This window comes from Microtus oregoni, unplaced genomic scaffold, assembly GCF_018167655.1.
Source record: "Microtus oregoni isolate MIOR12 unplaced genomic scaffold, Mior012 000016F_ref0000370, whole genome shotgun sequence".
In the NCBI taxonomy this organism is placed as follows: domain Eukaryota; kingdom Metazoa; phylum Chordata; class Mammalia; order Rodentia; family Cricetidae; genus Microtus; species Microtus oregoni.
The window spans coordinates 21,530,869-21,554,382 of record NW_024543075.1 but is presented as its reverse complement, the minus strand read 5'-3'; the positions used below and the strand labels follow the sequence as shown (position 1 = coordinate 21,554,382).

Here is a 23,514-nt window from a genome sequence, read left to right as displayed (position 1 = left end):
GAGATCCTGTCTCCAAACAAACAAACAAAAAACAAAACAACAAAATCCTTCCCTTATTAAAGTAAATAAGAGCAATTCACTATATAATAGATGTCATGTTTATATCAGAAAACCTATACAATACTGCTGTCTTTATACTGCCATCTGTCATTTTAATTGTAACTTTATATTATATTTAGTTTCTTTCCCTCTCTCAACTGATTTTTAAATAAGCCCAGTCAAGTTTTCCTTAAACATCCCACTTGCATTTTAAGATTTATTTTAGTTATTCTTAGGTTATTCCGTGACTGTGCTGTGTATGGGTATGAGCATTTGAGTGTGGGTACCTGCAGAGGCCAGAAGAGGATGCTGGATTCCCCAGAGATGTGGGGGCAGGTAGTTGTGATCCACCCAATGTGGGTGCTAGGAACTGAATTCAGGTCCTCTGCAAGAGCACTATGGACTCTTTAACCACTGAGCATCTCTCCAGACCCCACTTGGATTTAAAAATATATATGCTTTTGATTGTAAAATAATGTACAGTATTAGAAAATAAAAACTAACCTGTGGTCAGGATGTAGTATATGAGAGGAGAGTAAATAAAAATAATAACAAAATAAAAACTACTCTTCAATATCATTCATAGTATTCTGATATGAACTAGGTGAACACTGAAGAATTTATAACATGACATTTTGCCTATGATTTACAGAAAACAACAGGTGGCTGAAGGTCTCCCCCGATAAGGGACTCCCATACCTTGCACTGTTCAACTTTGTTCCCAGCTTCATCCATCTCTTCCTTTAGGGTGTCTATTTTGGATGGAAGCCCCTGAAAGTTGGTTCCTGAAGACTTGTGTGCTTGGTTCCACCTGCAAAACAGGAAGAGCCAGATTGAGAAGCAGTGCAATTTTAACTAGGAGGCAGGCCCTGAAGACAGAGACTTCCCTAGCTGACTCCCCTGTACTGGAAGCAGACTCCAGAAGGCCTTCTTTCCTAGGTGTGGCCTCCAGAACAGAAGCAGGCAAAACCAGGCACTGGCTTCTCCACAGGCAGGACTCCTGTGGTGCTGGGGGTGGCACAACCAAGAATATCCTATGTCACACAGCACCGCTGCTGGAACACAATCTGTGGACCTTCTTTTCTGCAGGGCCCAATCACTGAGTCCTTGCCATGAGGCACCCTCTTCTGGTTTGATCTGGAATGTTCCCTATATACTAAGAACAAGTCCCTGCTCTTGAGGACTCCGTATGATGCACCTTGTGACCATGTGAGACCTTAGCAGCAAAAGTCGGAACGTCAAGCCTGTAGCTATGAAAGCATTTCAGATACACATAGGAATAGCAGAGGGGCAGATGCAAATAATGGGTCTGTAACATTATTTCTGGTTTTCAAATATGCTTTGACCCTCTGAATATAGATATGTCTGGTCTTCTTGAATATTTAAATATCAATAGTATGCACACACAGAATGGAAACCTACACTAGCAACTTTTTAAGTTTCCCATTCTGCTGCCCTGCCCTGCAAATGCCATATTGTACCTATTCCCCGTCCCCAGTATGAGGCACAGAAAGCTTCCCATGTCTACAGAGGCAAAACAGTCAGTGCTGGGCTTGAGAAAAGCACAGAATTTGGAGTGTGACATCTTGTTTGCAGAGCAGTTCCAGCTTATGTAGCTGTGTAACCTGGCATCTAATCTCTGCCTAGGTTGTCTCATCTATTAGGTGAAGCTGATGAATACTGTCTATCTTGCAGAACTAAGAAAGGGAATAAAAGAAGGGACAAGCAGCCAGGCATGGTGGCACATACTTTAACCCCAGCACTTCCAGAAGCAGAGGCAGGCAGATCTATGTTGAGTTCGAGGCCAGCCTGATATACATAGTGAGTTCCAGGACAGTCAGAGTTACGTGAGACTATGTCCCAGAACTTCAAAACAAAACAAAACAAAACAAAAAAAAAAAAAAAAAACAAAAAAAAACCCCAAAAACAAAAAAAAAAAAAACCAAAAAGGAGGGAATAGGCACAACTGCTTGCAGAGCATGTACCACAGACTCTCACTGCATTAGATTCCATTTTCCTTCAGCAGAGCCACAGGAACAAGTAAAGGCAAACAAGGAATACTCACCCACTGCAGTTTCTCTGATACCCACTTCAGTTAACTAAGTGAGTATGACTATGGACTAAGAATCAGAGTTGGATATCCTAGGGCACATGTGCTTGAGATGTTCATGTCCTGACAGATAAACGTCTATGTTTTGCTTAGCCAAGCACAGTGAAGGGCACACACGTCTCAATTAACTAAGCAACAGACATTCTTTCTCCTGAGTAAAAACATATGTGGGGGGCATACTCTTGGTCTCGCTGTCTTGCAGGGCTCTAGATACACATGTATACATGACAAGGCCACAGCAGAACTCTCCGTCAGAGTACTAGTCCTGCCAATTGCTATTTCTAGGGCATGGAGTAAATCATACAGCCAGCATGTGTTGGTCTCAGTCTGTGAAACAATCCTCTTCACAGAAACAGAGGGTGCTTGTATCAACCCCATCCTGGCCTTTCCAGCCACTTACTCCTGAGGCATTGCTGGCAGAGATGCCTTCAACCCTGCATAGAGCCACAAGGAACTCACAGTGTTCCGTTCGTGAGTCCTTCCCTTCTTGATCATGGAGGTTTAAGACCTTATAAGCTGTCCGGATCACAGATCTATTATCTCTCAACTCCAATGTCTTGAGAGTTGTGATCTTGGAAGTGTCGGCCGCCAACCCTTTTCCTATTAAGAGCTTTAGTTTAGAATGTTCTAACAATATCCCCACTGTCATACTTGGAAGGAGGTACACACAGGTTGTGATCTGGCCACTGACAGAGGTGTCTGTCTGACTCTGCCAGGCTTGAATTCTGCTGCATTCATCACTGATCTCACAGCGTCACCTTACCTTGCTCGGACTGAATCCCAGTCCAACACCAGTCTAGCCAGCTGTTTCCTTTGTTTTTGGATGTTGGGAATCTCCAGCTAGAAGGAAGAAGAGATCATACAGTTACATCTGGGGATTTTAGATGAATTCTTCAAAGAAGAAAACTTATTTACAATGGATTTTTATTTTTTTCAAAGACACAAACTTCCCTTACTTCCCCAAAGAGTTCTACATTAAAGCTGATGCTGATTTAAATTCTAGGCCCACAATAACCATTTACTATCTGATCCCTATCAGGCCGGGCAGCACAAGAACCCACCTCTGCTATGCCATAGAGAGGGTCCACTATCTCCTTCTCAACAAAGACTTCGTGCTGGGAGAGCTCAAGAGCCAGCTGGTTCTCAGCATCACCACAGGTCTCCAGCATCTTCCTTTAGAGACAAGACACCAAACAACAACCATGCACTCATAAACAGGTACCAAGTGGTCACGTGGCTGCATTCTACTCTATGACAGGAACATAGCAGGGCACTTCCCAATGCAGCCATTACAATGTATGCACATGGGCTATCACCTAAAATACAAATCCAGATTTATGCTTTAAATGAAATGAACTGAGACTGAAGGGTGGCTCACTGATGCCCTCAGTTCTGACCTGACAACAGAGGGCTGAAGGGAGGAGGGGAGGACTGTCTCTGGCATATACTTATTGCATAGGGAGATAATGTGTGAACAGTGCAGCCAGAGCTCAAAGAATCAGGTTCTCATGTCAGGTGAAAAGAGTGTTCTCAAAACACCCTGAAAAATTTTAACATGTGCAAAAGGTCACTCACTACATGTGTCTGTTATTGCATCTGGCTTTAGCAACACTTCCTCCAGAGTTAACACCAAAACTGGGTCTCTAGCTTACCAAGTATAGATGTGGGTTTCTCCCCAGCACCACAAGGTTGAAAACAAGGTTCTCAACTGCAGATGAAGTGGCTGACTAAATGGGCCAAGAACACGGTGCTACTCAAACATCATACTTCCTTTTTGTTTTCCTTAAATACACAGCTGATATAGCCAAAAATATATGTGCAAATATGTAACCCCATTAGCTCATGCCTCCCTCCTGCCTGTCTTCTGCACCATGACCCTCCAGCGGAGCTCTTTTGGCTACAGAAAGGGTGTGGTGTGGTGAGAGGTGGCTGTGGTATCACAGCCAAGCTGAAGAGTTTGAATGCAGGCTTTGTACTCTGCAGCTGTGTGGTCTCAGGCAGTCTCCCTGCCCTTTCTCCTGCCAGCATCCCTCATCTGTAAAATGGAAACGTTAGTACTGCCTACTTCCTAGGTTGTTTTGAAGGCTAAGTGAACTAATACCTGGAGAGAATTCGGACTGGGCTTGTACGCAGCATCACTGCTGTGAGGAAAATGACATCAGCACAAGGAAGCAAAGATGGAGATAGGCACTGATTTTAATTTAAAAAATCTTGAAGAAAAAACTTAAAATTTTCTAAACATACACACAGTACGTGAGCACACATGTATGGTGATAAGCATTCCAATTATCCAGATAAAATCATTATATACCATACCACCATAGACCATAAGTATACAATTATATATATATCAATTAAAAATAAATATATGCTAAAAAGAAAATAGACTAGATATAACATTTTGAAGATAAAACAACTACCACATAAGCCACATAATTTAGGAAATGCATTCTTATGAAACCACCACCTTCTGTGTTTTGATGGCCATACTTAAAGTCAGTGACTCTGAAGGACTGAGAAGGACTTGTCAATACTAACTCAGAGCCTACATTGTCATCGGCAAGTGTACAAGTTCATGCATAAACATGGGGAACACTTCCTGACTCCCTGTGCATGGTTCCTTTTCTACCCAATTCCATCCAAACTCCTAATAGAGAAAGACATTCCCAGCACCCCAGCCCTGGGTGCTGCTCCCCTGATGAAATAGACCCCACTGCTGTGCTCAGAATTCCTACGGTGGCTGCCAGACATAGCAGCTGTGCACTTCCCCCAGACTCTGGGCCAAGGGCTCTCCAGAGCACCACTCTTACCCCAGAAGAGACTCTTCTAGCTGGGCTGAAGCCTCTTGCAAGTTCTGGGCGAGCGCTGTCAGAGGAAGCTTTTTCTGGAAGGCAAAGATAAGGTGGGTTTTTATCTGCCGTTCACAACCATTCTCATTGGTCTGCTTCAGGTCACTCTGGGTACCCCTGCCCTCCAGGAAATCTGTAGAAGGAAAAGAGTTGTCCCTGTAGCTCAGCCTGTGGCTGTCCTTGGACTAAATTAACTCAGGTGTCCTGGCACACAGGGTGTGTTCAGCACACGGAGTGTGCCTCCCACATGGGGAATGGCCAGCACGTGGTGTGTGTCCAGTACATGGGGAGTGGCGAGCATAAGGGGTGCTCACCTGGGGCTCAGCAGCTGCTACTGTTGCTGCTGTTGTTATTGTTACTAATTAATCAGGTGCATAGAGGTGCAGATAAGTATTACTTATCTGAAATCTTGGGACCACAAGTGTTTTAGATTTTTAGACTTTGGAATAGGTGCACTGCCTTTACTGATTAAATACCCTGAACATGAAAATCTAAAATGTGAAATGGTCCAAAATCTGTACTCATAAAGGTTTTAATTTAAAAACATTTTGGATTTTAGATTTTAATTTAATTAAAAATAAAAATCATTAAAAAGTAGTTCATTTGCGGTGTGTGGGAGGGTATACCTGCACTGATGCCAATGTGGAAGTCGGAGGACAATTTGTGGAGTCAGTTCTCTCCTTCCTCCCTGTAGCCCCCTGGAACTGAACTCAAGTCATCTAGCATGACGGCAAGCACCTCTACCAGCTGAGCCATCTTGCTGACCCTTGTTTGTTAACAGGGTCTCCTGTATCCTGAGCTGGCCTTGAACTCACTATGTAGCCAAGGATGCCTCTGAACTTCTGATACCTTTGTGTCAACATCCCAGAGTGCTAGAAATACAGGTAAGAACTGTCACACCCAGTCTGGTGCTGGGGACTGAATCAGGGTTTCATGCATGCCAGGCCAGCCAGCACTCTATCAGCTGGGTAGCAGAGTTTCAGGGTTTCAGATTGTGTTCTATGAACAGAACTTGCTCTCTAAATATCATCACAAGTAAATACAATAAAATGTTCAACTTCAAAACTTAAGCTAGAACATTCTTAATCTGGGTCTTGATTTGGCTATAATCCTAAAATTCAGCTTTAAATATTTAAAAATAGCTGAACAACTTTTGTGGTGTTTCTAAGCACAAAGCCAATCATTTTCCCATCAGAGATCTGTTCTTTATCAGCAACAGGATCATCTGACCAGGGGAATCAGACCCAGAGGTGAAATGGCTAGCCTGGAGCCTCCCAGAGCGCAGAAGTGCAGACCTCACTACTGATCAGCAACACAGCCCCAGTCTGGCTGGCATTATCTCAGAGCACACGGAGAAGAGGCCTGGAAAGTAACAGAGGCTGCTTCTAACAACGTGGAGCTTGCATTCTGTAAAGCCACCTCACTCTGCCTTCCCAGTGAAGAGGACACAAGGTCAGACATTGCCTATTGCCTGCTTGCCTGAATCCATGGCTTGTGCCACTTGGGAGTCCTTCTAGACAGCCATCCACGAAAGTACCAATAGTGGTGCTCTGTGGGAGGGAGGGGGTGGGAGAAACAGGTCTGGGACAAACTTCACTCATGTTCTTTTGCACATTCTGAATTCAAGTTTATCCACATGGCTGGAGAGATGTCTCAGCAGTTAAAAGCGCTTGCTGCTCTTCCATATGACCTGGGTTTGATTCCCAGCAACCGTAAGGAGACCACCACTAGCTGCCATGCTCTCAGAACAGAAAGATCTGAGCATGACTAAGGATAATTCAAGGTTTGGGTGAGCTCCTTTCAAAAAGAGATGAAATGTAAGATAAACATAGTAATCAAAAGAGACAGACTTCATGCAATTCTAGAACTCCAGGGGTCTAGGAGGAAAAAAAAAATCATAAAGAACGTATTTGAGAAGTGCCATTCATGATTCCTGACTCTACAGCTGTGATCCTGTTTCCTGAAACACATAAACAAGGAAATGCGCTGAACGAATGGGTGAACAGCTCTCCCGTCATCAGGGAGGAACCGAATAGCTCTCCGTTGATGACGTGTATGGCAACTACAGAGAGGCCAGCCGCGCGCTCTTAAAGGCTCACTTCATGAGTTCTGCTATGTCCGCTCGGGCTCACAGAGCTGAGAGAGCTGCTCTCCATCTCTCTTCCCACCCTCTGTCTCCTCCCATGTGGTGGAGCTATTGCTATGCCCTTGGGAGCCATCTGCTTCCTGGAGTCCCTCTCCATAGCATATGCTCTCCTGAGGACTCCTATTTTCTCATCACTGTCATGGCAACTCTTCTTGACTCTCCTCAGAGCCTTTCATTTGGCACAATTGCTTGAAGCTGTATATAAAAACAAAAAACAAACTAAGGTATCAAACATCAGAATGAAGCCCTTGCTCCTCTTGCTGGCATGCTCCCACCGCTACCAGTAACTCTCCTCTCTACAGCCCAGGCACTGACTACTCCTTTGCTATCTGTCCCCAGCCCTCCCATCGCATCCTACGCACGTTTTATTCACTATGTTGTTTTGCAATTACTCAGTGGTGGCATCCATCACCCAGCTGGGCCATGAGCACATTCGTTCAGTTTTATCTCTAGCACTCAAACACGCTAGGTATTTGATAAACATTCTGTTTGCTTTCAATGACTAGGTGTGGCGGTTGGGAAGACAACGGAAACAAATAGGACATGGCTGTGTAAAGGACAATGCTATATTTAGGGATTGCTGGTATTATGTGGCTGGACTGCAGTGGGAATGAAGGAAGCAAGAGACAAAGAAGCTGCAAAATGGAATTAGAATACAAAGAGGTTAAGGCATGCCAAAGAGTCTGACTGTATTCTAGGCAATGGTAACCAGCAGAGCCCCTCGAGAGGTCCCACTCGTTTTTCAGACCCCTCCTTGTATCCAGGAACACTACCAGTAGCACAGAATATTCAGTATCTTCCCACCTTGGCGACTGACTCTGATAATCAGACTGAAGCCTGACTAGAAAGGATGAAAACTGGAGGCAGGAAATGTGGTTCAGCAGGGAACCAGGACAACAGCCCACACAGTTCAGTTCAGGTATTCAGGATAACCAGGTCTCACCTTAAGGAGCAGGTAGGGATGAGGCAGGGTTGAGGAATTTTAAAGATATCCACAACGAGAGTCACAGGGCTGACTAGCAAGGCAGCTACAGGAGGGCGGAGACAAGGATGGAAGGTCAGCGGAGCAGAAGCCAAGCTAGAAGAGGAGCAGTGGGAACAGAAGCAATGACTCGGTCTGTCTCTGAGAGGCAGACCAAACCCAGAGGTGTATGCAAATGTCCACTCCATTTACATAATTGCAGAATCCTAACTATTGTGCAAGGCTGGGAAAACCTTATGGTCAAATGCCCTGTAAGTAACTGTGGGAAACAAAAGAAGCAACAGACACTAGCTTCCTGGTGCACCACTCAACTGTCATTTGAATGTGGCTCCAAGATGCATCTACTACTCACATGTCTCCTCTCGGCATCGGTGCCGTGCTGACCCTGGAAGCACGCTAGCAAACGCTTATGCGAATGGTGGCACATTGACCGCACAGTGTCCAGGCGCCGCTCAATCTGTCAAAGCAGAGACAAAAGGTCTTAAGGAGAAATCCAGCTTCTTCCACGTGTGGTGTGTGTACAGAGGTAGGAAAAGCAAACTGCAGTGAAACTTCACAGCTCTTGGGTGTTGACAGAGAGCCCCTATTCACTCACACCACAGTTCTTACTGCTGACACTTGAAAGTCCTGGGTTGCAGGAGGCTGTCCTGTACACTGTGGTTGTTAGCAGCATCTCTGGTCTCTACTTATCAGATGCAAGGAACACTCCCCTCCTCAAGATGTCAATATCTCCAGGAAAGCAAGAGCTGGCTTCCTTATACTGAAATGTTCTAGAATCCTCCAAAGCTGAACCTGTTGCAGCTAAGAAGACATTCATGACTATGCCTATGAGGCCAAGAGTGGCGGTCAGTTTACTGGCTAGAGCACCATCAAAGCTCTGGTCCATTCAAACAAACTCCTATCTAGGGTCACATGGGAAAAGTCAATTGGGACACCAGAAGCGCAGGCAATGGGGTCTTCCTCACAGGGCAGGAGACCCACAATCCACGTAGCACAACTGAAACAAGACCAGTATCAAAAACCTTCATACTAGGTTTCAGGTAGGTTTTGGTTTCTGTTTAAAGACTCCCCACAGTAGAATGGACACCCGGCAATAAGAAACACTGACCCAGGGACCCACACATCTTGAATAGTCTCCCAAAATAAGACTGCTTGGATATAGCTGTTTATGGCAAAGAGGACTGCTTGTTACAGGAAGGAATGCCAAAAATGTGTGTTCTGATGACTCATGAAGACTGAGAGCAAGCCTCAGGGATGCTTTCTAGCCTAACGAGAAATCAGCAAATTCAAAGCAGAATACATTTTGACCCCTAGTTGCTTTGTAGCTGTTTCTCAAAGGTACCGGGTACTAGATGCTTCTCTTTCAGGGCTGTGACATGCAGACAAGCTGATATTCAGGAGCATGTGCCAAAGCACATCCTCATGCACAGTGGCCACAGGTCAGAGCACCTGAGAACTAGCAGTCTCCATTTGCCACAAGAGCAAATGAAATAATTGAAATCCTGGCACTTTTTACCAACAAGTCAACTCCATGAGGACAGGAACCCTGTCTGTTTTGTTCACTGGTTTCCCCCAGGTGCCTGGACTAGTGGCTGCCACAGGATCAGAAAGGTCTCTACTTTTGACTATGGTAGACAAGTACCTAGTACCCTCCTGTGCCTGGTCTTAGAAAAGCAACAGGGAATACAGTCCAGTCTCTGCCTGCCGGGATTCACAGCCTCCTAGGGCAACACCATGCTACTAAAATAAAAGGCAGCTCTGGCAGAGAGATGGGGGAAGGAGGCAGTGTTACCTCAGAGGCAGGCTAGCAATCCATACCTGGTAGCCTGGAATAGAGAAAGAGCAAAACCAAACCCCTCTCTCAGGCTCCAGTGTCAGGACCTCCCACCATTTGGTTCATCCTCTCACTAGTTCTCCCAGTAAGCCCATTGGGCAGAGACAAGATTGGTGGAAACTGAGGCACTGGGGGACTAACTCAAACCTAGGCCACAGGGCCAGCTCGAGGCAGACCTGTAGTGGAGTTAGCAGTGGGAACCATTTTCCCCCCTTCAAGTTAAAAACAGTAGAAAAGAAAAAGGAAAAACATCTGTAGCACTTACAACAAAGAACAGTCTGTTACCAAACCAGGGTGGTCCAGCAGGGGCAAAGCTTTCACACTCCACAGACAATAATGAAGAGTTACCTCTGAGCGCTATCAGCCCTTGGCTCTCTGATCTCAGAACTTCAAGGATTAAAAGAGATAATGTGTATTACTGGGGCCGGATGGCATGAAAACCTAGCTAAGACTTGGCTGACACAAACAGTACTTCAGGAAGTCAGAAAATGAATTTAAAATATGTGCCCTGAACTAAGAAATGTCAAGAATGTAACTCTCTAACAAATCTTTTGTGTTGTTTTCTGACACAAGTTCTCACTATACACACACACACACACACACACACACACACACACACACCACGGCAGAGGCTGGCCTTGAACCTAGAATCTCCCTGCCTTGAAAGACTAGAGGGAGAACACAGGCTTGGCCTGCTCTAGGGTCCAATCCCCAGCATCAAACCCCAAATCAAGCGGCCCTCCACGTCTATGGTTTAACATCCTTATAGTTAGCCAACTACAGACCAGAAAACATTCAAAGCAAAAATGTTTTCGTAAGACCATGTGTGCACTTCTCACTGCCGTTCTCTAAACAACACAGCACTAACATCGTTCAAGGCGCTGAGTAACCAAGAGGGGATTTAAAGTGCAGACGAGGCTGGCATGAGACTCAGTGGCAGAGCACTGCCTACTATAAGTGAATAAATAAACAAATAAATAAATAAATAAATAAGAATGCTATCTAAAGGATGTTGTACAAGCTAAATTCAAATGCTGCATTGTTTTGTATGAGAACATCTAGAATTAATCTGTCCATGGAAACCGAGATGACTATATTCTATCTGCAGACTGCTGACACAATTTGAAATGTCTGGCAGGCTGTGATGAAGCCCTTTCCTGACTGAGGAAGGGATGACAGTCTGCGGGGGCCAGAGACTCACTGGAGTAGACAGACTGCTGTGTAAGTTAAGGAACCACAAGGATGAGCAGTTTAACAAAGACTCCATGCAGCCAAGGCTCACTCTCCCTGAGCCTTCTGTAGTGGGTGGAGATGTGAGCAGAGATGAGGCATAGAAAGGCCCCAGTGTCTTCTCCAAGACCAAAGACAGGGAAACATATTGACAGATGGACTAGAGTGGCCCTGGCCATGGTATCCTGGCAGGAAAATGGAGGAAGGTTAGAGCTGATGATACAATGTGTCCCAGACCTCCAGCTGGTTATGCTAGATCTAGCCATAAACAATACAAGCCTAAGTCCTGAGACCCGAGCAGCCCAGAGATGGGGAGAAGCAGCAGGAGCAGGAGAGTCTCTCTAGGTTAGAGCTCTAGGTTAGAGCCAATGGGGCCTCTAGCAGTGGGCAGGACCTGTCCCCTCAGGGGCAGCATCACAGCAGTGGATCAGAGTACCAGCCAGCCCAGAGCTTGTGGTCAGGCCACTGTGCCTGGGGACTGACTGGGCCCCGCCCCATCCCCAAACCTGGAGCTTGGGAGCAGGAACTCCCAAGATGACAGAGGGTTTCAGATCCCCTCCTCTCACCATCCCATCTCACGCTTCTCTGTTCCCACTCAACCCCACGCTAATTCAGTTATTCTGTTCCACCTAGGAAAGAGGAAGTGAAAGGCCTCAAAGAGCCAAGTCTCACCATGTCTACATCACCCCTCCCCCCCAAGTCCCCAAGTCTTCCCTTCTAACTATCTCCTTTGTTGGGTTTGAACCCAGGGCTTGTGCATGCTAGGGAAGAGCTTTACCAGAGTCACACTGCCAGCAATAGACTTATTATTTGTTTTCATTTCATGTCTTTAAAGAGATTGTTTTAAGACAACTTTATTTTGACAGGCCTAGAGGTGTAGACCTCATGGGAGGCTAAGGTAGAAGGGCCGACAGACAGTTCAAGGCCTGGAAGGGCTACAGAGTAAGTCTGAGGCCAGCCTGGGCAAAGCAGTGAGAGCTTGTCTCATAAATGACAATAGCTGGTGGTGTAGCTCAGTGCTAGAGCGCTCACTCAACATGCAAGCATGCAACTGACCTGGGATGTGATCCTAGTCAGGAAAAAAATGTATTTTGTTACCTGTAGCAGATCTTCACTCAGGACTTCTGTTTTCTCAGCTCTAAGGGAAAAATAAAATTCAGAATTAGAAGTGCAGGAAAAGTAACCTGTGAAACTTAAAAATGGGTAACTGGGGATTTCCAACCAAACAAGCAGGAAGAAACTTACATTACAGGGCAACTTAAGCAAAACCAAAGGAAAACAAACAAACATGCTGAGCAGCATCCCAACAGAAGGCCATGGTGTGGGTCTATGGGGAGTCTCACTCACAGCCTTTCTCCAGGGTTGGTCACACAGCATTCCAGACTGAGTCTGTGTGTCCAGAGTATGATCCTGCATTAGAAAGGCCCACACAGGCCATGCTTTGAGAACCACCTCCTTTGAGAACCGTCTTCTGAAGGTTCAACTTCAGGCACTAAAATGATCAATCTAAGTTTTCATGCCAGCCCTACTGAGAGAAGTCTGTCCTGAATCTCTACAGCTTGGACCTCACACACCACAGTGGCAAAGGCTCCTCCTTTCTTTAATGTCAAGGGGAAAGGGAGTTCTTTCCCAGGGCGGTCTTTGCAGGGCTCTGCTGTCAGAGCTCCTTCTGTCAATTACCTAGGTTGCAAAATAGGTTGACAGAAAATTAGAACACAAAAGGCACAAATTAGGAGAGATCGATTGTGGACTCTTAATGGCTTTCAAAGATTGTTAGGAGATATTTCCAGTCTAGACTAGCTGTTGGGATAACACCTGACCTAATAGTTCATTTAAACAAAACCTTAGATGGTGACAAAGACTTAAATAGTCCCAGAGAATTAACAGCTGAAGCGGAAAAAAGAATTGATGATAGTTGAAGAGAAATTACAGGAGGCAAAAGTAAATAGAGTGAATCCAAATCTTAGTTGTATTCTAGTCATATTGCCTTCCAGAATTTCCCCTACAGGAATTTTAATGCAGAGTGAAGATATTATCTTAGAATGAATCTTTTTACCACACACACCAAGGAAAAAATTAAAAACTTATGTCGAAAAGTCTCTGAATTAATTATAAAAGAAAAATTGAGACTTTGTCTACTAGCAGGTATAGACCCAGCAGAGATTATAGTTCCTTTTACTGCTGATGAAATTAGAAAATTATAGAAAGACAATGAACCTTGGCAAAGAGCTTGTGCTATTTTTTTGGGGAAAAATTAATAGCAATTATCCCAAAAGTGATAGAATTAACCTTACAAAGAGAACTACTTGGATTCTTCCCCAAATTGTATGTAATGCACCAATAACTGGAGCCTGGACATTGTATACAACTGCAAATAAATCAGGAAAGGCAGGTTAAAAATCAGAAGAATTAAGTAAGGTAGAAAAAAACCCTTATAATTCTGTCCAAAAGGCAGAATTATATGCTATTCTCATGGTGCTAAGGGATTTTAAAGAACCTCTCAATATAGTTACTGACTCACAATATGCAAAAGGAGTTGTCTTGCATATTAAAACTGCTGAATTTATACCAGATGATACAAAATTGACTTCATTGTTCATACAGGTTCAAGATACAATCATGAATAGGCTCTGTCCTATACACATAACACAAATCTGATCCCATATGGGTCTGCCAGGTCCTCTAGCACAAGGTAATACAGAAACTGATTATTGACTAGAAGTGTGCTGAAGGCCTCAGAATTTCATAAGAAACATCATGTCAATAGCAAAGGTTTAAAGAAAGAGTTTTCTATTACATGACAACAAGCTAAGGAGATTATAAAGAGATGCCCTACTTGCTCTTTCTATAACCAAACACCATTACCAGCAGGGAGTAACCCAAAGGGTACTAAAAGGAATAAGGATCTGGCAGATGGATGTGTTCCACTTTACAGAATTTAGAAAATTAAAATATGTATACCACATATCTTATTCAGGTTTTCAATGAGCAACTGTCTTGAGCTCAGAAAAGGCTGATTCAGTAATCACGCATTTATTAGAAGTTATGACCATGCCATCATGGGTATCCCTGCACAAATAAAGACAGACAATGGTCCAGTATATGTGTCTAAGAAAATAAACCGGTTTCTTGCTTATTAAAATATAAAGCATATTACAGGTATACCAAACAATCCTACAGGTCAGGCAGTTATAGAAAGATCAAATTGAACTATAAAGGATATGCTAAACAAATAGAAAGGGATGGAAAATACCCCCAGAAATAGATTGCATAATGCTTTATTAACCTTGAATTTTCTTAATGCTAATGAAAAAGGAACAACAGCAGCAGAGACATTGAATAATAGAAAAAACTTCTGAATTAAATCAGTCAGTATATTTCAAGGAGTGCTGACCTCACAATGGAAACCAGGAGATGTGCTACGTTGGGGAAGGGGTTTTGCTCTTATTTCCACAGGAGAAGAGAAGCTATGGATACCATCAAAATTGATAAAAATTCAGTTTGAAAAAGAGAAACCTCTTGAGAAAGAGAAATGACGGCTTTATCCACAGAGGTGACAATCATACAGGTGGTAAGAAAACCTCATAATGATTGGGGCAAGGTTCTGTTCTTGTCTTTGCAGGAAAATATTTGAGTAGAGAGACCTTGGACATCTAGATGCCTAAAGACAAAAAGATATCAACAAGCAAAAAGAAATCTGCCTTATGATGCTGTATTATCTACATGGTTAAATTTGATTATTTGGACACGTATACATCTCTACTTAAAATTAAGAGCTGGCTTTGGAGTTGGACAATGGCTATTCTCTAAATCCAAGCATGTTGTTAAAATTCAGAATTTCTGTCTCATGTGAAGAAAAATTCAGAATTTCTGTCTCATGTGAGGAGCCATCTGGTATGGGACAGAAAGAAGATAGATTTTAAGGAAATATTTTACTTGTCTCCATGCCCATTTTGTTTATATCATATCTTTCATTGAATATATGTCTATAGGAGTAAGTTCTCCACAATGAACAGTAGATTTTCCTGCAGTAAACTTTGAAGCTTCCAGGAAGAAGATGGGGCCCCATAACGACCTGGTTGATATGACGTCATGATGCTGATAGTGCTACTATGAGACTGGTTTTTGGGTACCAGCTGTGGAAATGGTGTACCTTCTTACAACGTTCTGGCCAGAACTCCAAATAAGAACTTCACAACAAACAAACAAACAAACAGAACCTATCGACTACTCATAGACAGAACATTTGTAATTATACAAAACAGCAATTAATCATCATTTTACTTTACAGGATCCTAAAGAAAAAAACATTGCTCCCATAATAGTAGGAAGCAATTCTAGAAAGTGACGTCCCCTCTCCCAACAAAGTTTGTCTTCAAGATTAGAGACACCATTTAGGGGTTGATTATTACTCACATGGGGTTAGGGGTATGAAAATTATGTAGGCCTAGAGATCTCAAAAAAAAGAAAGATTGAATGGGATAATAGGCAATTTAGTGTAAAACTTATTCACACTAATAAAATAATAATAATAGTGAGCAATAGAATGAATACTTGTGAGCTATTATTTATGGACAATTTACACTGGTATAGTTTCTTGTATATTGATACAAGTTCAAATTATATTTGTTATTTCTGTTTATAATATCTGTACATCTATGCAAAGTTATTTTGTCATATTGTATGCATTTTCTACCTCTGTTTAAGACATTTTGTATATTGATACAATTTTAGGGTATATTTATCATATTTCATTATATATTTCTACCTCTGATTAGATATTTATGCATTGTTTACATTTTGATGTTACTGTCCTCCTTTACTACACAGTTGTTTAAAGATTGTTTAATATTCTGATATGAATTCTTTTTTTTTCTTTTTCTTTTTTTTTCTTTTTTGAGACAGGGTTTCTCCGTAGCTTTTGGTTCCTGTCCCGGAACTAGCTCTTGTAGACCAGGCTGGCCTCGAACTCACAGAGATCCGCCTGCCTCTGCCACCCGAGTGCTGGGATTAAAGGCGTGCGCCACCACTGCCCGGCTTCTGATATGAATTCTTAATCTTTAGGTTATATAGGTATTAAGTATTATAGATCAATAGTCATTCATGTTTGTTATACTTTTAATCAGACTAATTAGGTTCTTTAGATACACAGAGAATGTACTCTGCATAGATAGGTAACCTTCAACCACTTCAACGATCTGTAGAACATGGCATTTAAATAATTTAGGATTCTGTTGCCATGAGACACAATTGTTCCTGCCAACACTGACCTATTCCCAAGAGAGTGTTGAGCACCAGAGACACTCCACTTGGAATTTGTCTTCTTCTTGGCACAACTGGCCTTTGGACAAGAAACTGCCTATGCCTTATTCACTGACAAAGTGCACGATGTCCGGACTGGACAAGCAGGATACAAGAAAAAAGACTGTCAAATCTTGCCAAGACAGGGTAAGATGGTTTTGAAAAATTCCCTGCCTCTGAAAATTGTCAGTTACTGTAGACTTAGCCAAAGTTGGTTGCTTTAACATTGCAAATGAGACTTTGGGTGATTGCTCAGGCAGCCAGTTGTCTCTGTCATCTACTGTACATTTTGGAAGCTGCTTGATTGCACTTCCTGCCTACTCAAGTAATATTATCTCCCTTCTCAGGCCTTCAGTGGGGTTGAAGATTAGATAGTCGTAGTTACCATCCTCTTATAGCCATTTCCAATACAAGATTTAGACTCCTTAGAATAGAATGTTTATTAAAGCATTTAGCATACGTTCCTTGCTTAATATTATTTATGCTGGTTGTAATTCTAATCTTATACTTGATATCCGTTCCTAGTATATATAGTTTTGTATTGGGTTTGGGACTCTCTTATTTAAACAAAAGGGGGAGGTGCTGTGGGAGCTCCTTTTGCTCCTTCAGCCAATAGCCTTTAAGATACCAGTCCACTTAGGCATGGCCTCATATACTATAAAGGCAGCTGTGAAGTGTGTGCTAACTCTCTTGCTTCCGGCTCTCACTTCCAGCTGCCAGACTCTGTTCCTGTTCCCTGTTTGTGCAGAGGACTATGATCTAGGACAGTGATCTGTGAGTCTCCCCTAAATAAATAACCCTTTATTATATGTAATTCTGAATTAGTGTGGGATTATTTTGTATCTTCCACCATCAGTGCCCAGAGCAACTACTAGATGGACTGAACTTTACAGAGAAGGGGTGTGGCCAGCTATCAGAAGAAGGCATGTTTAGGTTGTTGGAGTCCAAAGCTGAAGAAAACTGCCCAGAGAACCAGTTGCTAAAAGCTAGCTGCCATTATTAGGAGGATGACTCTTTAGGAGATAGGGGCCTAGCCGGAGAATTTAGGACACTGGGCACGCCCTTGGGTAAGATGTGGGGATTTCAGCCCTTTCCTGTCTCTCTCATTTTTTTTATACCATGCAGTGGTCAGATATTGCTTGTATTCTCATAATATTCTGTGCCATCATAGGCCCAAAGCAACAGAGAGAGCCAAGCAAACATGGGCTGAAACTATGAAGCCATAAGCCAAAATAAACCTTTCTTCCTTTTTTGTTGACACAGATATGTGTGTGTGTGTATGTATGTATGTGTATGTGTGTGCGTGCTATTTCCAAGTGTGTGGGACCACGTGTGCACAGGTGCACATGCTTGTGTGTAGGTACTCATGTGAAAGCCAGAAGTTGATGCCTGGTGTCCTCCTCAATTGTTCTCTACCTTTTAAATAGTGTCTCCCACTTGAACTCAGAGCTTAAGGACCCAGCTAATCTAGCAAACAATCTTGTCCTGAGGATGCCACATCAGCTACCACACTCACTAGCTCTTCAGCCACAGAGCCACCTCACCGGCCACCCTTTCCTCAAGTGGCAAGTGTTTTGTCCCAGCAGAGGATGCTTCTCTGCAATCCACAGGGCTGTTCACTGACATATAAAACCTAAAATTACTAGAGTCAAAGGTATTATTTTTGGAATTGTGGTTCAACTAGTAATTTGAGAAACTGTTTGCAATACCTTCCAAATTTCCAGTAAAGATAAACAAGAAGAGTTTCAAAGAAAAATAAAATTCTGAATAGTTGGGGAGTTTAGAAGAGGCCCGAATGAACTAGAAATCTGAGGCCCTCCCTCCTGACTTTCAAAACAGGGTATCACTATGTAACACTGGCTTAGAAGTCACTATGTACACCAGGCTGGCCTCAAATTTAGAGTTCTGCCTGCCTCTGCCTCCTAAATGCTGGGGCTAAAGCATGCACCACACACCTTGCAGAAATGACTTTTTAACAAACTATGGCAGAATGTTGGGCTGCATAATCTTAGCCTTGACCCAATATAAAAGGAAAAGCTGTGTCCAGAAAGTGGGGGAGATCATTACAATGACCTGAAAACACAGCTCAGATCAGGCCTATGTGTGAGCAAGGGAGAGAAGCATCAGTGCCCCTCTGGCTTCCACTTGGGACAGTGGCATGTATCACAATGGGCAGGGCTACAGAAGATTCTAGCATCAGGTGTGATACAGTGTCCCAGGTAACCTAGAGATGCCTAGAGAAGTGGCTCACTTATCAGATTCTGCAGGTCACCAGAACTCTGCCCTGATTCAGATGTCTCCCCACACCAGAGGGGCAGAAGCTAGAGAGAGCCAAAGCCGCAGTGAGCAGAAGCAGAGCTCTGATCTCCATGAAGGAGTTCCACAGCCAACAGTCTCAGCCTTGGCTTGAGAGGCTTGGACACTGCTGAAGTGTCAACACTGGTAATCACACCAGCTGGGGAAGCGCAACAGGGCCCCACTGACTGGGAGATCAAACGTACTTTAAGATGAGGCCTGGGGTCAGTCTCAAGGAGTGCACCTGGCATGAGACCCCCAGGTATGTGAAGTACCCAGATCCCTCCACATCTCTTACCTACAGCCTCATCTCTGGTAAAAGACCATCCTGGACTTTGACCTTGTTCCTCTCTCATCAGGACCTGTAAGCACCAGTCTGCACCTACCTCCACCCTGAAGCCACTTCGTCCCAAGGCTCTAAGCATTCTCACAACTCTAAATAAGATCATGAAAGTGAGAAGAGCCAATCTGTCATCTCACAAAATACCCAACACATAACCAGCAGAGGGAAGCATGCTCTACAACCCCACTGTGAGCGCTAGAAGTAGCTCAGAAGGATGGTTTAGCTGGTCCAGGAGAACTAACTGCATGTGGTTTTCTTCAATTCCTTGTTCAGTGACCTTCTATGGGTAGACTTGAAATCAACTATAAGGGCTGGGCACAGCTCAGAAACAAAGCCTGGCATGTGCAAGGCCCTAGGTTCAAACCCTTGGACTGAAGATACAAAACCAGAAAAACAAATATAATACAACCACCACAAACAATTCAAATTATTGCTTTGTAAATTTCTGGTTGCTTGGATTTGGGGGAGGGGGCAGAATCTTATGTAGCCCAGGCTGGCCTCGTTATGCAGTTAAGTATGATCTTGAACTTCTGGTTGTCCTGCCTCTACCTCCTAAGCATTGGGACTATGCAGGTATAATATCATACTGATGTTGCAGGGAGCGGGCCCTTTTGTCCCAGACGCCCCACTAGTTTACACCCAAAATAATCACACAGGAACTGTATTCATTCAAACACTGCCTGGCCCATTAGCTCTAACTTCTTATTGGCTAACTCTTACATATTAGTTTAACCCATCTCCGTTAATGTGTATCGCCACATGACTGTGGCTTACCAGCAAAATTCTAACCAGCATCCATCTCAGGCAAGAAATCCATGGCTTCTGCCACTCTTCCCTTCTTTCTAGCATTCAGTTCTGTCTACTCTGCCTACCTAAGTTCTGCCCTATCAAAAGGCCAAGGCAGTTTCTTTATTCAACCAATGAAAGCTACACATAAACAGAAGGACCTCCTACACCATACTGACCTTTATTAGAGTTTAGAGATATAGGTTTTTAAGATTTATGAATTTATAAGCAGTGATATAATAATCAAATATAAGTAAGCAAACATAAACAGAAAGCAAGTAATAACTTTTAAAAAAAACTAAAAATGAAAGACCCATTAGGAAGACAGTCACAATACATTACTACACTGAGCTGCAAACAATTAGCTCTAATAACTTAAAGATCAAATAGTAATATAGCCAAAAATTATACCATGTATTAGAAGGATGCAGAACAGAAGTAAGAGAGGTCTACAATAGTTCTCTAATCAGAGAATAGCAGTTTGTTTATAAACACAGATATAAATAGCTGTCACAATAAATGGCTATAATTCCTTACTGCTAGGCGGCTCAGCAGTCTCCACCTCCTCAGGACTGGTGTGAGATACCACATCTGACTTTCCTTGATGGTCCCTTCCTGTTTCTTAGCAGTCTCCTTTCTGCTTTTAGTAACATTTTGAAGGCATTTATCTTTACCAGAGATGTAAAACTCTTACCTGGGGAAAGGCTAGCAATTATTCAGAATATTGGCCAAAATGCACACTCAGGAAGGAGTAAACTAGCTATAAAATCTGCAGGATTTCCTAAGATGTATTATATTTACTGACTGTAGTGCTTTCTCACAAGGTAAATGTGAACTGTGTTAATTCTGACTGGTTGTCACTGTTTTTAACTTGTTAGAACAAAGATTGGGGACAATGATTGAACTAAGACATCTAAAGGTGAGAACAAAGAAAACAATTTTACAAAACAAGCCAGTTGTACAAGATGTTTGCTGAGTCTCACATCTTGCTACTAACTTCAACTCTGTACGGTCAGAGCCTCTTTGTGTCCAATGTTCTGTGCTTGAAAACACACTCCAAAGTTTCCTGTCTGTAACTGGAAACAATAACACTCAGGAAGGAACTTCCCACTCGCCATGCTACTCTGGGGCTTGTTTTTTCCTATGCAGGCCACTCTGCCATCTCACAAGTCATTCACACACGGCTTACTCCACACAGAGTACTTTTTCTTTTTTTTAAAATTTGTGTGTGTGCTATAGGCAGGCGTGCAAATGTGTGTATAGGGAGGCCAGAAAAGGACATTAGGTGTCTCTTACCACTCTCTTGAGACAGGGTCTCTTACTAAACCTGGAGGTCACAGTTTTGGGTGGCAATTAAGATCCAGGTCTCTGTGCCCCTTGCAGGGACTTTTATGCAGGTGTTGGGGATTCAAACTAAGGTCATATTGTTCAGCAAGAGCTCTGGTCTGCTGAGCCACTACCCTAAACACTCTCCCCAGGCAGGATTTTTCTTGAAGTTTTTCTAAAGCCCTAAGATTTCTCCTGGAATTCTTGAGGCCTCAGAGCAGGGTTGTGTGTGCCTTCACATGCTTCCATGTCCCGGGATGAGGTCTGGGAACTCAGCCCTCTATGGCCAACAGTAAGTTGTTTTCAGCCCACTGTCTAGGCAAGGAGAAAACATGACTATTTCCAAACTGAAGCGTTCAACTTACAAAACCAGAAAATACCCAGAGTCATGCATAAAACACTTCTAGTTGGCTTGACAATACTCACATGCAACCATGGACTCATGTCTGGCAAAGCTACTGTCATGGTGACACCCACACACCAAATACTACTGTTATAAACTGCCATCTTGTCTCCTGCAATGCCAAGAACACTAGCCTAGAACATCTGTCATGGAAACCACGGGCTTCCTAAAGACCCTGAAGTCCACACCATCCAAGTAACCTGTGAGCTTGCAATCACTGAGCACTGCTGACCAGACTATGGCATACCAGTGTCTGAGAGCAGCCATCACTCCTCCCATGCACTGAGTGCAGAATTCACCTGCCACACAGGAGGAGACATGGAGTAGAGGACTGCATCCCCAGTAAAACCCACCTAGGACACTATTTTTCAAAGTAATGAGCAGGGCAGTGTAGGCTTGAATTCAGTGTTCACAATGGGGAGGCTGGAGGCCAGGAGTTCAAGGTCATCCTCAGCAAGTTTAACGCCAGCCCTAACTGTATTAAAATTTTATCTATGCTTCCCTGTGTTGTTCTAAATTTAAGCTAGTGCTCCCCAACTAGAAGTGGTTGTCCCTTTACCACCTAACACCTGAGGGCATCTAGTTTGAGCTGGTGCTGGGAGGATGCAACTGGTGTCTGAAGAGTGGAAGATGAGTCGATCATCCCAGTGCGCTGCTGTCTCCTCACCAGGGCAGAGGACCAGGGCAGAGTGACCGGCTTGCATCTGCCTTAGTTCTCCTCTGCTGCTGGAACAGAGTGCTGCAAACTGAGTGGCTCAAACAATACACATGTATTAACTTGCAATTCTGGAGGTCAAAAGTTCAAAGCAGGTCTCTCTCACTGGGCAGAAATCCAGGTGTCAGCACTGCCAGGCTCTTTTCTGGACACTCAGAGGAGAATCCATTTCCTTCCCTTTCCAGCTCCTGGAAGCCACCCACATTCCTTGGCCTTTTTCTGTATTGCTCATGCCAGCAACATGCAATGTGCACTCAGTGCTCTTCTTCCCAGCCCAACCTCCTACACAGAACTGTCAGGGACCTCCTCCTTCTTCCATGATGACAACGGGTCCACCTGAAAACCCAGTGTAATTGCCACACATGCACAGGTTCTAGAGATTACAGTGTTGACACCTGCAGAGACAGCATCCTTTTGCCCATCCCAGATCCTACATATGGACAGTGCCAGGGCTGAAGAATCTGATTTCAATGACACATTCACACAAATATGGAGTCATGCATATATGACACCCACCCACACAGGTCCCAATGGTCAGATACACCTGAGAAGCATTCTCATGGGTCAGAACCCTCGGCCCTACCTCATTGTTTTCATGAGCTAGCACATAAATTCCTACATGTGCTGTCTGTTTAGACACACAGATCATCACTGAATGAAATTAAGGCAGTGTTTCCCAAGCCCTCCACTTTTCTGTGGAGTCTACTTGACTGTGACTTAAGACAGGTCCAGAGTGTCAACCTCTATATCACGAAAGAGTCCTGCAAGGGCTGTAGGACACCTCTAAGAGCCCTTCTGGTAGCTGAGACATCACAGCTAAGCTTGCTGGGTGCATCACAGGCCCGGATAAGCTGCCCCACCTCTGATCTCTCAGTTCTTGCTCCATTTCCCACGAACAAAGTGAGGCTCTGGAAGTAACTTGCCTATGGCCACAGCATTAGTGTCAAGACTCAAATTCAAACCCACTGTAACTCATCCTCAAGCGTTAGATAGTGGTTTATTACAGGGTTCAACAAGCTACATCTGCATGCCAAAGCCAGTCAGAGAAGCTAAGAGAGTAGTATTTTTCAATAGTTAAAAAAGGAGGAATAGAGCCGGGCGGTGGTGGCGCACGTCTTTAATCCCAGCACTCGGGAGGCAGAGGCAGGCGGATCT

The 23,514-nt window shown here is 43.6% G+C and overlaps 1 protein-coding gene across 1 annotated transcript in view; it reads right to left on the bottom strand.

The window, feature by feature from the left end:
• The window catches only part of Arhgap17 (Rho GTPase activating protein 17), a 98,094-nt gene that overhangs the window by 39,481 nt on the left and 35,099 nt on the right, over positions 1–23,514 (bottom strand). Inside the window, 6 exon segments of the mRNA XM_041666747.1 lie at positions 739–850; positions 2,913–2,989; positions 3,211–3,322; positions 4,960–5,033; positions 8,479–8,583; positions 12,289–12,328. Coding sequence (XP_041522681.1) covers positions 739–850; positions 2,913–2,989; positions 3,211–3,322; positions 4,960–5,033; positions 8,479–8,583; positions 12,289–12,328 — 520 coding nt within the window.